General features: G+C 43.1%; 1 protein-coding gene across 1 annotated transcript in view; it reads right to left on the reverse strand.

The window, feature by feature from the left end:
• Positions 1-19,413, reverse strand: part of PGBD5 (piggyBac transposable element derived 5) — a 38,491-nt gene that overhangs the window by 6,131 nt on the left and 12,947 nt on the right. Inside the window, exons 3-4 of the mRNA XM_009329186.1 lie at positions 10,380-10,560; positions 3,576-3,773 (exon numbers count right to left, since the gene is read on the reverse strand). Of these exons, the coding sequence (XP_009327461.1) occupies positions 3,576-3,773; positions 10,380-10,560 (379 nt within the window). The remainder of the gene's footprint in view (positions 1-3,575; positions 3,774-10,379; positions 10,561-19,413) is intronic.

Consider the following 19,413-nt stretch of genomic DNA (forward strand, 5'->3'; position numbering starts at 1 on the left):
ACCGCAGACAGGCAGCAGCTTTTGGTTTTGGGTTTTTTTTTTAAACTTTTTTTTTTTTTTTAAGTTTTTAAGCTATATGCTCGTCAAGCAAAGCTTGGGAAATACCACCCCAAATGAAACAAGCAGAAAGACAAAGGCGTACATATGTTTGTTTCCTCAAACACTTATTCTAAGCCAATCTGTGACTTTAGGAGCTAGAATTCTGTTTTTTTAAAAATGGAGGCTCAGTAATACTAGCACTTGCATCCACCTTGGCAAGCACTGAGATTTCATAACATAATATAACTGCACGTTCCAAGTGCTATATGGCTTTTTATCAGGACTTAGATTTGTTACAGTTCTTTACCAGAATTGCAGACAGTCAGCATTGTACAAGGTCTAATGTACAAGGTCTTCCCATCGGAGTCCTCCGGCCCCATCCCCACTCTCACCATACTTGGACACAACCCCCTAAATGTAGTCCCACAAAGGACACATGGAAATTTAGAGTTAAAACCCTAAGCTTCCCTGTCCTGAGACATACTTTTTAATGTTATGCTTCCTTCCCCAGACTTTTCAGTTCTGGGCCAATCTCACAAGCTGATTTTTTCAGGAAACTAGACTGTCACCAGACACACCTCACTCCAGCTCCTCCCGGGCTAAGAACCACACAGGGACTTATACGGCTTCATACAATTGCAATGCCTCCACAACATCTCCCATCTTCTCACAAGTCACTTGAGAGATGCCCGCATGCCACTTGCAGCTCTTTAGTCCTTGCATATGTGGCCCAAGCTTTGTTTTCTATCCTTAGCTATTGTCCATTTAGCTTTTAAGTAGAGCTCGTTGGTGAAGAGCAGCTGTGAAAGCTCTTAGAAAGAAGCTGCTACTTAAAAAGATCTGGGGTTCAACAAGTTTTTGCTAAAGATGTCATTCTGGTCATCCTGCTATGCAGTGAGGTTGCTGCCTGCTCCATCCTGCTTCATATGAAAAATAGAAAAGATTGTATTTATTTGTAGAACATAGTAATGGAGATGCTGGAAAAGTGGGCACCGGATCTAGAGTGGAAAAACAAAAATGCAGCCTTGTCCCACAGATGGGGAGGTTTGAGCCAGCACATGTATCACCTGCTTTAGAATAGGGTAATTTTTTACTCTCTGGGGGTCCCAATCTCTTTTGGCTTCTCAGTTCTTCTGTAATACAGGCACAAGGAAAAATTAAACTCAAGTTAAAGCTTAAGGGAAATTAAAAACCCCACTGAATTTTGTTCTAGGCAGAAACTTCATACTTGATAGCAGAGTAAGCAGGACATTTTTGCAAGACTAAAGGAATAAGACTCATCCTTTAGCATTTGAGATGATGTATTATGACACATTGGTTAAAAACATCCATAATAAATAACCTGCTGCATCTAGGAATAGTATTCATAGATCAGCTCTGACAAGTGTACTGCCCTCCTGGTGCCTCTGGCTTGGGTGGGATTTGCACTCTGAGTACAGGCAAGATTTACCTTCTCGACTTTCCTTTAAATTGCAATAAATAGCTCATTATTAGCTACATCCACCTCTTTTCTCATTCTAGGTTTTGTTTTGACCATCTCTTGCCTTCTGTTTTTAAGGTTGTCTCTTTACAGCTTCCTCCACCCCTGTCAACATTTACGGTCAACCAAGTACAAACACGCACCATGCATTATCAGGTGATCCCACTGGCGCCAGTCTCTGTCCAACTACCCTGCGTGGGTTTTATTACCCTTTGTCCCTACCTCCTCTCCTATCTAACACATGTGCTCAGCAGGTCTGTGCTACCAGCTTGCCTCAAGGAGACAAGCTCTTCCTCCCCTATATTTACGTGCCTTAGAGGAGACTTTGGTGGTCCAGCTTCAAGTTGGTTTAAATTAGCATTGCTGCACTGGCTTCAGAGATGCCAAATTAGAGGCAGGCAATCTGGTCTCCTGCCTTCCTACCGAGTCTCCATCTGTTTCCAGCTTTCCACTAGAGACTCTCTTCCCCCCAGCGCCACTCTTTAAAAAGCCAGTCTCTGTTTTCTGCTCTGATTCACTGTGAACTATGTCAACTGTCCCAGCCAGCATTTGGTGAGCCATGTGTTGAGCAGGTCTTGCTCATCACACACACAGGTCCTAATCGGTGGATGTTAAACTACCTCACACATGCAACCTACAATCCCATCTATGCCAAAACAGACCCAAGGTCAATCACAAGCATAACAGCTCACACCTCCGTGTGCTGGTTGTAAAGGATGCTGCCAGCGCAGGCTGCTTTTGCCCTCTCTTTTAACAGGGCAGTTAACACTGACGTTTACAAACAGAGTATTTTTCTAGTAATATTTATGAATTATAACCGAAGGCTCCGTGCTAGCCTATAAAAACCAGGTGACGTGTAGTGTTAACTCTTGCCCAGTTAGTGCAGCTGAATAATCTGAATCCAGCAAAGTGCACAAGGGAAACAGCACAAATCCTGATGGTGAACGCCCCTCATGGGGAGCAACACCGCCCCAGGGACTGGCTTCAGCAGGGCCCCCGAAGTGTCATACTTCCTTCACATACATATTTTCAGCATTTGTGCTCAGACACCGGTCCATCCAAGTCACCGAGTCCTCGCTCTGCTGCGGTGCCCAGCAGAATTCCTTGGGATCAGCCATGCTTTGCTGAGGTAATGAGACTTCTGGCAAGGCACTGAACACCACACTAAGTCAACTTCTCAGCTTACCATACAATAATTCAAGGCCTTAACTTTGCTTCTGTGGCGTGTACACACATGTGAGAGTCACTTGGGATTCAGAACATGAGTATACAAGATGCCTTTGAATTGGTGGCTTTACATTTAAAGGTTTAGATTATTTTTATTTGTCTCAGGCAGTTACACATAGATCTGAATAATAAAAAAGAGAAACTGAAGCAGTGTTTTCACTGAAAGACGAATTTCAAAGAGTTAGCTAATGATATTGCATCTTACTGAAGTTTCCAAACCTTCTTAAAACCATCTGTATACTTTCAAAAAGGAAAAGATTTCAGTATCAAGAAGCTCTTTGCAATTATTTGAACTATCCAAGTTATCTGTTTTGGTTTCTTTTCATCAACTGCTAAAATCAATTTAACATACAACAGGAAGCCTTAATCATATTTAGTTCTGGCAAAAAAATGTTTGTGACTAAGCTTTTACTGCATAAGATAAATGAATTGTAGGATCTGCTCAGAGTTCCAACTACATCATAACATTTATTAATTTTTCTGTAGCAGCAATCCTACAAGATGCTTTGCAAATGGGCTAGTATAGTGTTATACAACCACTATCTTCCTTTCTCTGACCATCAGCGAAGATATAATCTTTATACCTAAAAGGATACTGCCTCCACCAGCTCAGCAAAGGAGACTGCATTAGCAGTAGGCTTTTAATCTTTGTATGGGAAAAAAGAATAGCTGTAGGAAGACACAAAAGGGAAGTCATCGCTATCGCTACTGTTTATCTAAGATATTATGATCAAGCTCTTTGTTCAGGCTTATTATCAAACTCAGTGACTTTTGCCTTGTCACATAAAGCATGTAGACTTTCCAGATGAGCAGTAGGAATATTGCTTACCTTGTTGAAGCGGTGAATAGGCATTGGTCAGAAAACGAAAGTGCCCTTTATTGTACCAGCAGATCAAGGACATGTTTCCCTTCATTCTTATTCTGTACTGTCCTCTGGACTGGGGAGTTTCAGGGTTGTTCAGCATGGATGGAGGTAGGCCTGTGCAGTCACTCTTCCTGGCACTCAGCAACCCACAGCAGTAGATCTCTGCACGTGAACAAAAACATTCCCCATCAGCGAGCCATTGCATGGACCCAGAAAGCAAGAGCAGTGGAGCAAGTCTGAATGACCTGACTAGAGAAAGAGCTTGTCCTTCAACTTTCTAGTCCAACAGATATGTTAGCCAACTGGCCTTCTCCTGTAATACCAAAGATTTGTGTCCTACATGAATGTCTCTGGAAACCGAGACAAGTGCAGAAAGCCTGCTCTCTTGATGAAATGTATTGACATCTCCTGCACAGTCATGATGAAATGACAAGGAGAAGAATTCAGGGTATCTTCCCAACAATAACATCTATAATCTAATAGTCTTCACATGCTTAAAATTGGCCTGGAAAAAAAAATTGGCCTTTCGTATGTGAAAGAGGCAACAAATAAAATCTAACACCACAAAACACGCCTCAATGCAGCCAGGTGGGCACAAACAAGGTTTGGAAACAACATTAATAATGACAATGCTTGAATTTGTCATTAGGCTGTGAAATAATAACAGCCTGTTTCTGTTAGTCCAAGAGAAGCAGATCTTCTTGATCAAATTAATTGAACTCAAGGAAATCTTGGATGGAAATTTCCTCGGTGTCCTTTGGTTTTGCGTTAACCCACCTGAGTGGAAAAAAACTGATGGGCATGGAGGCAGGTGACATTTGTGCACATCTTTCATACGGCAGCTGAGGCTTGTGGTAGTTTAAAGCTCATCTGTCAGCTAAGTCTGCTTGATCGAATTTTTCATCATGCTGAATTCTGCACACTAGATAACTGGATATACTCACAGGGGAAACGCTAAGTCAGACTACAGTGTCTGGCTTCCCCTGAGCATGTTATCTCTTTTCTTAGGTTTCGATTTATGTGGCTCTTCTGCCTCTGTCTTTCTGGAATGACCTAAAGCTCTTGAGCACAGGTGCAGCCTTTGTCCTTGGTTCATATATTGCCTGGCATGCTGAGCATCCCCTCAACAGCTCACAGATACTACAAGAATATTAATATAATAATTGCTAATATTCATTAATTGGTCCAGTTGCTGTGGGCAGGTCTACAAGGAGCTAAGGCTCTTCCATCAGAAATTTAAGACACTCATATCAGAAGAAGGTCAACCAACACAGCAATGGGGCAACTTCATTCTGAAGGGGGAAATGCGCACTCTATCAGTTATTTCTAATGAATGAATCAGTCCTTGGAAATCTGTAAGTTCCTTCCACAAAAGACAACGAGAAAAGCCTGATGGCAACAGACTTACAATCAATACAGGAAGAACTGCACCTCCAGTGGAAGGCTTTTTTTTTTTTTTTAATTTCTTGTCTTGCTAAAAGGTACACAAACAGTGTAGGTCATGTACCTGCAAACTTTGGCATTATCATAGCAAACTTTTAGAAAGCTTTCTTCTAGCCAATATTAAGAACTTCCTGCTCTGATAGCAAGCAAGCCTGAGAAGAATTTCCTCAGCTGCCTAAAGTTTATGGCTCACTGACAGGTGATACTCTCTCCAGGAGACGGCAATAGTATAAAACCAAGCTAATAAATACATTATTGTGCTAGAGCTTCAAAATAGCAACAGCCACCTCTGAGATCCCATAATAATTATTTGTAGCCTTTCCTTTAGCTCAGGCAATAAGCCTGCAGAAAGCTTCCAGCAGATGTTTCACTCCTCATACAGAATAATGGGAACCATTTCCTCTCCAGGAACACACCATGTAACCTGCCTGCTGTATAGCCTAGAAAAGTGCAACACTTCTGCAGATTTATTAGCATCTCTCATCACAGATGACACCCTTAATCCGTAGAGTTTTTTAAAACCACCCAGTTACTATAGCAATAGAAGCAATAAAAATTATGCCCATCTGGCTCAATGAAGTTTTTGTGTGTAATTAAATCAGAATCACAACAGGTGTTTGCCACATACACAGGAGTCAACGGAGACAGGTTGTCCTCCTCTGCTCTTCTTAAACTGTAACTGCAATATAAATGCATACACCTAAGCTAGTTTAGCAAAGGAAACGTGATGTAGTCACCCAAGATTCATTCCCAGGGTCTCCAGGCCCTGGAGAGCTTGTGCTGAAGCCTGTTTCACCACATCTTCATTAGTACCATTTGCAAAGGCAGCCAGGCTCAAGCTAGTTCAGGCAAACTGAAGTAGGGTGTCGGTCTCTTCCCAAGTAACTAGCAATGGGACGAGAGGAAATGGCCTCAAGTTGTGCCGGGGAGGTTTAGATTGGACATGAGGGAAAATTTCTTTACTGAAAGAGTAGTTAAACATTGGAAGAGGCTGCCCAGGGAAGTGGTTGAGTCACCATCCCTGGAGGTATTTAAAAGACGTGTAGATGAGGCGCTTAGGGACATGGTTTAGTGGGCATGGTGTTGTTGGGTTGACGGTTGGACTCGATGATCTTGGAGGTCTTTTCCAACCTTAATGATTCTATGATTCTAAAAATACACATTCTGCAATCATTTATCCTGCATGCAACGCTGGATCAAGTCAGAGCTAGGGCAACTGCGGGCCCTGTTGTGGAGGAGATGAGAGCTTGCTTTAGTTCATGTGCTGGAGCTGCAGGATCCTGGAAAGCTTGTGGGAGTGCCATGGTCTCCCAGGCTGGCAACTCCTGCAGCTTTGTCAACCCCAGCCACTCTGCGGGACAGCTGCTCCTGCTGGTTCAGAAAGCGCAAAGGGGGGTTTCGGGGATCATATGTTTAAGGGAAGCATGGGACACAGGGCTTTAGGAGGTGCTGTCCTCTGTAAGGGACAACACTAATGCTTAGAGGAGGAAAAAAAGATGTGCACTATGAATGAATGTCACAGCAAATAACAATGATAGCTGTCTGCTCGCAGAAAAGAGAATTTGGGGCATTTCAGTGCAGGTTTCCAGTTCTATTCAGAGGCCAGAGAAAAAAATGCTTTGTATGTCCCCTGAAAAATAAAAAGAGAGGTCTATTCAGGTTTTTGATTTTGAAAAAGATCAAAGTGCCCTGTCTTATTTTCTGAAGTCTTCTCAGCTCTTGGTATCTTCAAAGATCTTAGAATTATGTTCACCGATATCCCTTTATATTACTAGGCACATATTCTCTACTATGGTATAGTGAAGGTGCTACACAGCAGGCTTACCGTAAAGAATACTGCAGTTTTTGCAGTAATGCATGTGTGGGTTGGGGTTAGGAAAAGCAAATGATAGTTAAGGTTCCACAAAAGTCTTCATAGGATCACAGGATCCTGTGGATTAAAGAATAATTGAGGTTGGAAGGCAACTTGGGAGGTCTTTAGTCCCACCCCCTGCTCAGAGTAAGGTCAGCCACAAGGTCAGCCAGCGCTGCTCAGGGCTTTATCTTGTCTGGGCTTGAAAACCTCCAAGGACAGAGACTGAACAACCTGTCTGGGCTTCCTGCTCCACTGTCCTCAGGAAAACCCTTACACCTAGTCTGAACTTCCTTTGTTTCCGTTTATGTCTGTTGTTTTTCGTCCTTCCACGATGCACCACCGTGAAGAGACAGTTCCATTCACTCGACAACCTCCTCAGGGTAGCGTAAGGCTGCTGTTGGGTCCTCCCTGAAGTCTTCTCTTCTCAGGCTGAACAAGCGCTGTTCCCTCCCCATAGCGGAGCATGTGGTCCAGCCCCTGGTCAGGTTGGTGGCCCTCTGCTGAACTTACTCCAGTTCATCAATGCCTTTCCTGTGTTGGGGGGTGTTGTCCAAAACTGGGCTGAGTAGGAGGCAGTAATCACCTCCCCTGATCTACAGGGATGAGGCTACACTCATGTTAACACAGCCCAGGATAGTGTTGACCATCTTTGCTGCCAAGGCACACTGCCGACTCATGTTTAACTTGCTGGCTACCAAGACCCCCAGTCCTTCTCATCAAGAATTTTGAGAGGAACTAATACATTTTTAGTGGGTGCCTCTTTCTAGATTTTCCAGAATCTCCTTTAGTTCCCTTAAATGTCAGTCTAGGTTCCCAAAAAATTTATAGTTTCTAAGCGTTCGCTTATTTAAATCTCCCCGTATTTCTCTGTTGATAGTTACAAAAAACCCTCAAACAACGTAAAGCAGTTAAGGTCAATACCAGTTTCTTTTTCTTTTCAGTTCTCAAAAGAATCTTTCTACCACTGATCCTGCTCTAGCCCAGAAACTAAATTTTCTTCAACCAGAAAAGTAAATTAATCAGTTTAAGAATGGGTCTTGAACCCAGCATAGATGCTCTTCAACAGGCTCTAATGACACTTCTTCGTCATGGTGTGGCCCTGTTCAGATTTGGCTGGCTAAGCCACATACCAAAAAAGCATTAAGGTCATTGCTGAGAGTGACTGTGTATACATTAGAGAGATCTCTCTGCTGAGTCCAGGCTTCTCTGCTTGCCTCTCCCTAAATGTACTGCCAATGCAGTAGGATCCCAGCGGGTGCTGGCAATACATTAGCTGCTTTGCAGTAGAGTCAGTAAACACCATGTCCTCCAGGGTTCTGACTGACTTCACCACCGCTTGACATCTCTAGCATCTCACCTCTCCAACTGTCTCATAGTCCTTCCAGTTCAACATCCCCCTGCAAAACCTCTGAGCTAGGCCCCAGTAACTCATGGCAAATGCAGACAATCCCATGTCCTTATTAAACAGAAACACCTTCACGTCCTCCCTGTGATCTTCTTTATATAGGAGTGCCATGCTATTTTGCAAAGCCAATAAACCTGCTATCTTAGTGTCCACCCCCCACCCACCCCATAGCTTCACCCCTAGGAAGGTGGTAGCGTGTACCAGATATGAAATTTAATTTTGGAAGCAGCTGTCAAATATCATTAAAAAAATCTCATGAAGCCATATAACAAACCATGAACCAAACTGAAATCTCAGTACAGCATTAGCATATATAACATATCAGATAGTAAGTCAAAATTACATGCTTTAAAAAGACATTACTGAATTTGCTACCTGCTAGGAACCGTTAACTTGACTGATCTGTTCAGTGTAAAGACCATGAATAATTCACCCCTGTGAACAATTTGAATTATCTGTAACTAATAAACACTCAGCTGGTTTAGTAGCCATGCACGTTTTTCAGCAGGGTTATGGACCAACTGGGTCACGCCATATTGTCTTTATCCTTCCCCAGCGGAGCATAAAGGATTTGACTCAGCAGTCAAGTTTTTGTCTGTCAGTCTTTACATTTAAACCTGACACATCTCAGGTACTAGGAGTATGTGGGTTATCCTCGACATTTTTTTGAACCCACATTTTGCATCATTGCTTTGGTAGTCTTAAAAATGTAATGCTTATAATCAGCTGTGAAAAGAGTAATTTACTAAAGAACAGTCTCTGCTCAGAGGAAAAACTCCAGTGCACTATAAATATGCTTGACTTCTTTCCCATTTGGCTGTTGGCAGCATTTGGGAAACCATGACTCTTTTGTGAGAATATGGCGGTATTCCACTGTACTCTCTGAGCTTCCAGCTTACGTAAAATAATGTAGGAGCTAGGTCCTGCATGGAGCTCAACAGGCATAGCCCTCAGTGCCAGCACAGTCTGAAGTGCTCAACTACAGCACTGGTGCAGCTCACTGGTGTTCTCATTTTAAATGAGAATCAAGATATTGTCTCAATTTCCAGTCTTCCGCCCTGCTTTGGGCCATGTTTCATTAATATAATGCCCCAGGTGGGTTTAATTTTCTGCAATGGAAAACATGCCAAAAGTAAAACTCTATTGTCAGTGGTGTGTTGAAAAGGGAAACGGCCCTGTAGCCTCCTCCTACATGATTCATAATGGCAGCCTCCAGTCTTACTGCTACGAAGGATCTATTGTACGTACCATACCGACTCTGAAAGGCTGTGTTGACTGAAGAACAAGCCGAGAGTTACATTGAGATGACTTATAAGTGACTGTCAAGAGTGGGAGTCACAAGTCTTCAGTATTTCTGAAAGCAAAGTAACACGTGGCTTTTCTATACCCAAGGTGAAGGGGCATTTGACAGAGAGGATATCCTGGGATTACTCTCCACACTAGCAAGAAACTGGCTGGGAGAGCCACACTGCTTTATCGATGGACATTCTTCTGGCAAGTGTGCTTTTGCCAGTGTAGAGTTTATTATGCTTTCAGAACTAAAAACTGTCCCACCAAGGCATGTTTATACCAGCAAAAAAAGCGAACCATGCTAGGGCTTTTGCAATGGCATAAAATGTCATCTAGAGAAGTCACATCTTTAACAGATATTAAACCAGCAAGAACTTCTAAGGCACAACTTTAAGGATTCATCCCATCCCTAGTCTTTCACAATGGGAACAGAAAAAACACAGGCAGCTAGGAAATCCCTTGAAAAGTCCCCCAGGCCATATAGGAGATTAGACCTCACATTTCTAAGGCAAAGAACAAAAGCAAGGGCTTTAAATACCCTTATTAAAAATGTTTTTACATCCTCATTTTGAACTTTAAGAAGACTTAAAGAGCAACTTAGAAAGTCCTCTGCATAGTACCTTTTCATGAATGAGATCTTTTCTTAGAGATCACCAACTTACCTAGACAAGGAATTCAAATCTCACTCCAAACTTTTGGGAGTTTTTTTAATTCAGTGGCAGGAAGGCCCCTAGGTCTGTCATCATTAAAACCCAGTGAGTCACCTGATACACACCTTGCTTCTCAAATTCTTCGAAGAGATTCAGGCTGGTAATGCTCGGGCCAGTGAAGATGATGTAGTTCTTCCCAGAGGCGTTCTGACAAAGGCTTTTGGCCACCATACTGTGGAGCTGTGGTTTGTTCTTCAAAGCATCCAGCCCATCAGCACCACTCCCTTCTTTGAGATGGACATAAATCTTAAACAAGAAATGGTAAGAAAAGTCAGAAGGTTATAAGGAATCCAGAGGGAGCAGATGCAATTGCCAACATACCTGCTCAGCTCAACTGGAGACAAGCTGAGCATCAAGGCAGCAGATACTTTATATAAACTGCTAATATCTAAAGCCTCTTTCAAGGGGCTGTTGCTTTAAAACCACCTCAGGTTAGCTGGCACAGTTACCGATAAATAGAGTGTCCTTTGCCTCAGCTTAAGGGCTTCCAAAGGTTCTTGTCACTGTTGTGCAGTTTGAAGATTGTTTGCTTGGCAGGAAAAGACTCAAGTCATAACTGAGATTACATGTACTGAATCTGCATAGGCTTTAATGCTGCCAGCAAAAGGAGAGCATGGGAACTTCAGCTTCAAAAAAGGCCCCTACAAGATGACCAGAAGGAAATGGCCTGTTAGCTCACTGCAGTAACGTTCAGATTTATTTCTGCTGGCAGCAACCATTAGGCTGCTACACAAGTGCGCGTGCACCCCCATAAATGTGAGAAGCCAGCAATACACATACCCAACCAGCCAGAACATCCTCATCAAACTCTCCTGGTACAGCGCTAATTCTTAGATCCTTTACTTAGATCATGATTTAGAGACAACCCACCAAACCAGATTGAACCAGGAACCAGGGTACAGCGCAATATGCTGCTGTTAATAGGGAAATGCCTGGCTCATTTGTAGCAGGCGGCAGTAGCTTTAGCGTGTAGCCTGCTACTGTGCAGTCCACAACGCTACGCATTTCAAGAGAGCTGTCACCATCATCTGTAGGTGGACATACATGTTTGTGTTAGAGTGCAGGAGCATTTATCCCTTAGTAATGTGACTATAATTAACCAAACACAGTCCAGCTAGTATACCCACCAACTGAAAGAGCACTGAAGTAAAGCTATTCCTTCATTCCTACAAGCAATCCCTCTAGAAGAGGAGTCTTCTGCATTGTCATGCAGAGGGAGAAAGCACTTAACCCTTCCTTTGTACACAAGCCTTTGATTTTATTTCACTGACAGTATTTTACAAGTATAACTTTCACCAAAGTTGAACACCTATTAAAATCAATAGGCATCTGACCTTCATCTTGGTCTAAAAGTCAGCAGAAATAACCCGCTGGAAAGAGAAATGAGAAGCAGCAGACACTGTGCTCAGTCATTCAAACAGTACTGTAACACCATGGAACTTGCAAAGATTTAAAAACACACACAAATGCAAATTTTCTGAAAAATCTGCCCAGGCCTGCCTTTGTGACTTTGGCTCTGAAATACTTAAATATTTTAGGAATTCCAGAAAATTTTACCTGTCAGAGAAAAAGCTGACACTTGCTCAGTATTCAGGGTCAGGAAAAAGGAATTTTGCCTTGTTTGTTGAAGTGATGTATCCACAACGAGCTTTTGTTAAACTTGCTTGAGACCTCAACCATCCAGAACATGCAGCATTGCTTTCCTGTATATGTACCTGTTTCTCTTAGCAACACTCTCCTTCATAAAGGAAAGTTCATTACAGTGCTCAGAGAACAAAAATGCTCCCATGTTTGCAGTAGTGCTCCCAGTAATTTATATCTCAATGATCGTAGAGGGGAAGAAAATTCAATTAAACAGCTTCTCCCTATTTTAGATGGTGTATCTGCCAGCACTGGTATTCTAGACATACTAATGTAATATTCCCTAGCAATTCATGCATCGTGCAACAGACCCCAGAGGAGTGTGTTATGTATGAAATCTCTGAGAAATGAGACATAATTTGTATTTTGAAGTAATTGATATGCTAAAGAACACAGTTGGTGCAAGGATGCATACACACTAATTCCAAAAAGAAGTACAGCACATATTAAAAGGAAGTCTTAAATATATATGATTTATCTTAAAAAAAAAAATAAATCCCTTTTTTGATAGAAACAGTTTCCAGATGAGGACAAAGGCAGGAATGTTTGTAGACTCCCTGACCATGCTCCACTCACTTTCGAAAGCTGTCAGATTTGTGCTTTTCCCAATGCTAAGGCTGAGGACTAGCTAATTTTGGTAAGTAATTTAGGTTATTAATCAGGGCTCAAGAGAGCAGCTTAACAGTGCAATGCATACAAAGGGCAGATTGTTCCAAATTTACAGAAAAGGTATTTCATGATTGTTGTCATCGGAATTAAGATTAGGCTACTAGTATGTCAGCACAGAGACCACACATCAAGCCTTTAAAATCTACAGACAAGGCAGTGGTGACGAAAGTTGCAGACAGATTAGTTTTGACCTTGGATTAGCAGTTGAGCTGAAAACAAAACAGGAATCTCTAAGTCTAGGAAAGTGTCCTACACCTTCCCTCCCCTATTGCAGTAACTCTTAGCCAACCAAGAGTCTCTCCTGCTGCATGCTCACTTCATGTTCCCCATAGAGTATCCCCCAAGGGATGAGACAGTCTGCTGGTGAGCCAATTGGTCCCTCGCCATGGGCTGGTTTGGGTCTGCAAGCAGCTACTTTAAAGAGCATGCCCACCATGCAACTACTGAGATATCACTATTTTACTACTAGGATGCTACATACTCCATAGGTTTTGTTAGCAGAGTTCCCTGTGCACCTGGCACCCTGCCTCTGCACTCCCCCCTATCTCAAGAGTCCTTGTAATGGCCACCTTGTGATTCTCATACCCCCTTGCTCTGTTCACCTCCCCAGTGCCCTTTACCAGAATGTCCATACCCACTACTGAACCTTCCCTCCTCTTCCAATGTTAAATATATCTCCCTTTTTTCTCCTTGGGCATTTTCCTGCCTATCCAAGCACAGCCTTTGTTCTTGGCACAATTTTTCTTCTTTTGGAGAAACATGATTCAAAGCTTTATCATGCTCAGCTCTGTTGGGAAGATGGGCGACGGCAGCATAATGTTGGAAGGCATTAAGGCTGCTGTGAAACAGTGGCTGGGTACAGACAACTGGCAAAGGCGTAGCTTCAAATATCCTTGCAAGTGCCTAGGATCCCATATGGCCTTTATTTTCCCTCTCCCTGTCCTCTCATCCAGCTTACTTCATTCTACCTCAAATCATTAAGATCCTGCCTACTGAAGCCCACAGCATTCCCCCCAGCTCTGTAATGCATCAGAAGTGGTATTTAAACAGTTAGCAGTCTGCAGAAAAAGCAGAGTTGCCAGAAATTGGCTACAAGACCTTCACAGGTGCAGTCAGAAGCTGCTCCCCAAAAATATTTGTTAAACTATTCACTAGAGCTTCTGGTTTGCCCTGTGACAGCATTAGAGCTTTGTGCCCTTTCCATGTGCTCCAACAGTAAAATGTCATCAGAAGTACAGGCTCGACAACTGCTGCTGGACAACAGATGGAGATGTTGGCAGCAACATTCTCTGCTTCTGTGGGTGACAGTCAAAGCAATGCTTCTTGAATAGCTGCAGAGATCACTTTTACTGTGTATCTGTTTCTAGTGGCTACTGATCCATTCACTCTACAGCACCAAATGGGATAACTTCTATAGATGTGACATCATCTGTCTTAGGAGGCAACTACAGGCTGAAGCTCTTTATCCTGCAGTGCTGGGACAGAAATGGAGCTTTCTCTAGTCATCCCTCAATTATTTGTTTCTTATCAGAACAGCTACACATTCAAGTCTGCTCTCTCTCTATCTACTGCAGCCCTACTGCAACAGATACTTTTCAATCCAACATGTTTTAATCCCGTGTGCACAATCCCAGCTCTCTCTTCTCACACTGTTTAACTCACCCTTTCTGCCTTCAGTCTTCATGCAGTATCCTAACAGTCTCTTCCCTTTAAAAGCCTGACAGCAAGAAAAGACCTTCACAGCCTCTGGCTCACCTTTCCTTCCACCTACAACTGCTTCTGCCTCCTCCCATCACAAATGCAAAAGTAGGTATCAATCAATATACCTGAATGCCGAACGACAGGGTATGGGTGAAGTCTGTGCAGAGATCTTCCAAAACAAGAAAAACAGTGCAAACTGTTCTGGAAAGACTGTTTGCCTACACAGAGGCAATCAGAAAAGACATCACACTTCTGAGCAGATTTCACATGTTGACAGATGAGAGGCAAGTCAATCACCTGTCATTCAGAAACTCAAACCAAGTATGATTGGCTACAGAGGCAGACTGCTGGAGAGCGCCACCAGAGGACGGAAGGTCTCAGAGTAGACAGCTGTGCTACAAGCCAACGGGAATTTCCTTGCTCTGTGCTGGCAATTTACTCTATGGAAAATTCATGCGGAAGGTTCGTAAGGTCTCACTAGAAACTGGGTAAAAAAACCCCGAGCACTTAGGAACAAAAGCTGCATCTTGACTGCACATTTAAGAGTGCCCTAGAAACTAAAATATTGGCGATTTTGCACATATTCAAAGCTCAGATGGCAAATTGAAAGCACTTGTGAATAGCACATCCCAAATACTCCACATTCATACATAATTGAAGCACCCCAGGGTACAATTCTCAAATGAAATAGATGACATTTGGAAGAAAAAAAAGAGCAGGGGTAGTAATAAACAGGAGGACGATTTTGAAGGCTACATTGTGCAAAATATCTCACAAAGGGCAGACTCTAAACAACCACAAAACAGAAACCGAGTTTTTAGATGACACAGTTATAAAAGCAAGAGAACAATGAATGGTACTGTCATACTTTTTGGATCCTGAATAGCTATCAAAAAAACTCTTCATTTTTCTATAGACTTCGCAGCCAAATACTCAACCGCTCATTCCTAGTGCCACTCTCCAGATCCTGCCTCACTCTGTCTTCCTCTCTCATCCCAAACCTCACCTCTAACTGTTGCCATTACCATCGCTGTTGGGAGATCCTCCCCTCCAGTCCCACCTCAAACCTTCTCCAGCCCATATTCCCCCCTTCTTTAATGCCCTCCTCTCAGCCAGCTCTTAGGTCTAGCTCTTCCTCAGCAGCTGTTGGCACCACTGATGGTGCTCTTACCGAGACCAGATCTTTTCATTGGTTTGAGCCTCTCTCCATTATCTTCCTACTGCTCTAAAGGTTACTTTGAAAACAGCGTTCAAGGGACATGCAGCTTTCCCATTCTGTTCCCATCTAGCTCTTGGGGCTCCCTACAAAGCTCTTTCTTTGGTCCCTATCTCTTCTCCCTCTGCCTCCTATTTTGAAATATTTCAATCTGCATTAACACACAGATCCAGTCAACATCTGTGTGCTGAGGATTGGCAAATCTCTGTTTTGTCTGTACATGTTCTTCAAAGTTTCTAACAAGATCACAGTGAAACTGGCAGAGATGCTGTTAAGAGTTGATAATGCAAGCCCAATATGGCTAAAAATAAAGCTCCTTGTTTTCCTTCCCCTGAAATCACTCCTCCATGTGATTGCATCATCTCTGGGGACACTAAATCATCTTACCTGTATGGTGAACCTATAATCTGTGGATCACCAAACGCTGACTTCTCTCTATAGCTTCTCCTAGGCCAGCCACATCTAAGTCAGGCAGCTTCATTATGCGTAACACATCTATGATAAAGCCTTTCCTATTCTTTCAAATACCTAAGAACTGCCTGGCTCTCCTTTCAATTACTGCAATCATCTTTCTTCCCTTCAGCCTTGCTTACATGTATCTTGACATCGCTCCGCCCCAGAGATCACTTGCCTAACCCCCTGCTTCAACCACGTCAGCCTTCTGCCAGTTCCCTCTTCTCTGCAGCATCAAATGGAAGTGGGGCTGCAAAATAGAGACAGACCTTTGTCGCTTAGCCCTCCCTATTGAGCTCTTCCTATACCTTTTCAGTATACTGATTTCTGCCTGCATTTGCCCTGTGAAGCCAGGTATCCAACCACTGATGCCAAGCAAGGCCACGTTTGCCTCTTTCCATGCTGCCCTTCTCCTGCCTGGTTGGAAATCGGCGCTAACCTCTGCAAAGCTCCTTCCCTTTGCTCTTCAATACCTTTCTTAGAAAGGATGCCACCCCCACAACGCAATTGCTAATCTATGCATTGGTGCTGCTACCCTCTTAGCGCTGCTTCATCGGGCTCCCTCTGTATAACTGGCAGCCCAGCTCAGGTCCATGACCGAGGCCTCACTCTGATGCCACACAATTGCAGAGCCTCGGCTCAGTTTTTCTAAGAACATTACTGTTGAGCTGTGAGAAGCTGTATAAGTGAGGATATATGTAAGTGAGAAGGTATATAAATGATGCAAGATAAGAAAAGTAAAAACTATCAAAAGTGCTGTAACTGATAACATGTAGTAGTTCAAGGAGGAAAATACTTACACAAAAAGCTGTAAAATCTTAAGAAAAAAACAGAAGATGACAATTCAGCAACATCAAGGACCCCGCTCATTTCCAAGGAGCAACAAGGCTGATGACTGCCTGGCCTGTGCAGGCTCACCAGGAACAGGGAGTATACTGGTGCCTAGCTCCGTGTTGGTCCCAGCTCTCTGCTGTGTGCATTAGCCAGTAAATACTGCTGTACACATCCTGCTTGCAGAGTCTCTGGGCTGCAAGTGACTCACTGTGGGAGGCTTATGCCTCCATCTTCCATCTAGATGCTAAACTTGCTAGGGCAGGGATTGTCTTTTTGTTCTGCCTACAGCACCCAGCACAAAGGGATGGGATCCGTGAGGGGCGTTCCTATGGCAAAACTATTAAGTGAGGAAGAGAGGAGGCTCTGGTGCTTTTAGCCTCCTTCCTCAGGCAGAGCTGCACTGAGTGAGAACACCTGCAGAAAGGAGACAACTATGCAGGTAGTTTTACCATCAGAAACACCAAGCACCACAGACAGGAACTCAAAAATAACCTTCATTCCCACCTGAAAAGACGACACTGGGACTGCGTGTAAACTCTGGGAGAGATTTTTGCATTAGGTCACGTTTAGATGTTTGTTTTTCCCATTCATCTAGAAACACAGTAAGGCTGTAAACTCCACAGAAATGAATGGGGCTGGCCCATCACACAGCTGCAAAACTACCTTCCTACTTAATACTGGTAAGCAAGAGGATAATTGACTTTTAACTGAGATCTGAGATTCTCAGATGCTGATGATACAGAACCGCATGCATTAAAAAGCCAGAGCCTGGTGGGAGCCAGAGGAAGAAAGCAAGTAGGATTTTCCAGCCACCAGTCACTGACAAATGAAGGCGATCAGATTTCCTGGGATCCCCTCCCAGTCAAAGCCTGACCTTGAGAACCTCCTCAAAGCAGCCGCTACATCTGTGCGTTCCAGATGCAACTGTTCCAGCAACAGAGAAATTATCAGGACTCTGTTTAAAGAAACCCAAGGGCTCAGACTAACCTCTAAACAGAACTTAAACAGGCTGAAACACCAACATTTCTGAGCAGCTTTATTAAACAAATGCACAGATGGCTAACTTTCCTGCAACTCTGACCTTGAAAACAAAACTCACTCCAGGCTTATTTACCCCTCCCTCTCCCATTGACTGAATGCGCTTATGTGGTGTGTTGTGAAATTATAAATTCTTTGGGGCACCACCTCAGTTTCTCTAAATTCTGGAAGTAAGTTCTTACTCTCTAAAATCAACAGGGTTATGAAGTCTTCGAGCTGACTGTACTTACCCTGTTTGAAATCAAGAATGAACTACAGCATTTACTATAAAAGCATGATGTTTACATTGTTTGGGTTTTTTTTGCTGCAACTGAGAGGTCTGCCACTGATCTGTGGAGCAGCCTCAGACATCCCCCTTCACTGAGACTGCTGCTCTTCAGGGAGAGAGCCATTTCTTACCCTCTCATGCAGGGGCCACCCTGATCCAGGTTGCACTCTTTAAATACCGCTATAGTGCAAGTTGCTGATTGTTCAGTAACATGGGAAAACTCAAGCTGCAGAGACACAGTCCTTTTCCTTAATCTGCTCTGACTCATCACTTCTTCAGGGTAAACAGTGGAAGGTGGAAACTCACATTCAGTCCCAACACAAGGATCTAAAGGACTTCATAAATCTGAGTGACATGTTTCACAGGGATATTAGTGAAAATGAAATGCATTCTTGCAAGAACTTTCTGCCAGTGAATAAAAGCAAGTGCAGAGCCCATATAGTTGGGGGCGGGGAGGGGGTACGGGAAGGGAAGAGTGTCCAGAATAGCCTCAGAGAACAAATTTCATCCCAAGGAATAGGAAAGGATACATGCATCCATAAAGTCATTTCTTCTCTGCCATGATATCACAGGTTTTTTAAACGAATAATTAGGTTGATGAGCTAATTCCATTACCACCTAACACAGTGATTAATATTGCCTGACCGTCCCCTTGCAGTGCTCTCTACCATCTATATACTGCCTTCCATTTTGTTGATTGATGGCTCTTTGGGTCAGGGACTGTCTTTAGAGTTATGTTTGTGCCATGGGCCTGTGGTTCAGGACAAGGCACCATGGGAATAGCTCATCCTGCCTGACTCTCTGTGGGGTTCAGTGCATGGCACCAGCTTCCTGTGCTTCTTTCTCCTTCTGCAAAATGACCAGAAAACCTTCTTCTGCAAGAGGAGCTATGCAAGGACTAGGCATCACTTAGTAACAGTTACTCACAACCATGTTCATTCCTTATGAGCCGCACAAGAAAAGGAAAGAGAGAGCATGATGCATCCTACCATGACAAAATAACTAGCCCTGATCAAATATTTGGGAACTCTCAGCAGTTTTTCATGAGCTCTATTGCCATATCTAAAATGAAGACGAGTCCTACCGATCATATTTATAAATATCTTTTACAAGCAAGTGTTCCAGACGTTGAGAGAAAAAGAGAGAAAAAAACTGACACGACTAGAGTTTTGATTTAAATAGGATGACTTAGCAAATACTCTAAGAAAGAAAGAAACACTTCTAAGCTACTGTGGTCATTTAAACTGCAATCAAGATATTAAAATATTGGTTTGAAAAG

This window comes from Pygoscelis adeliae, unplaced genomic scaffold, assembly GCF_000699105.1.
Source record: "Pygoscelis adeliae isolate BGI_AS28 unplaced genomic scaffold, ASM69910v1 Scaffold77, whole genome shotgun sequence".
Classification (NCBI taxonomy): domain Eukaryota; kingdom Metazoa; phylum Chordata; class Aves; order Sphenisciformes; family Spheniscidae; genus Pygoscelis; species Pygoscelis adeliae.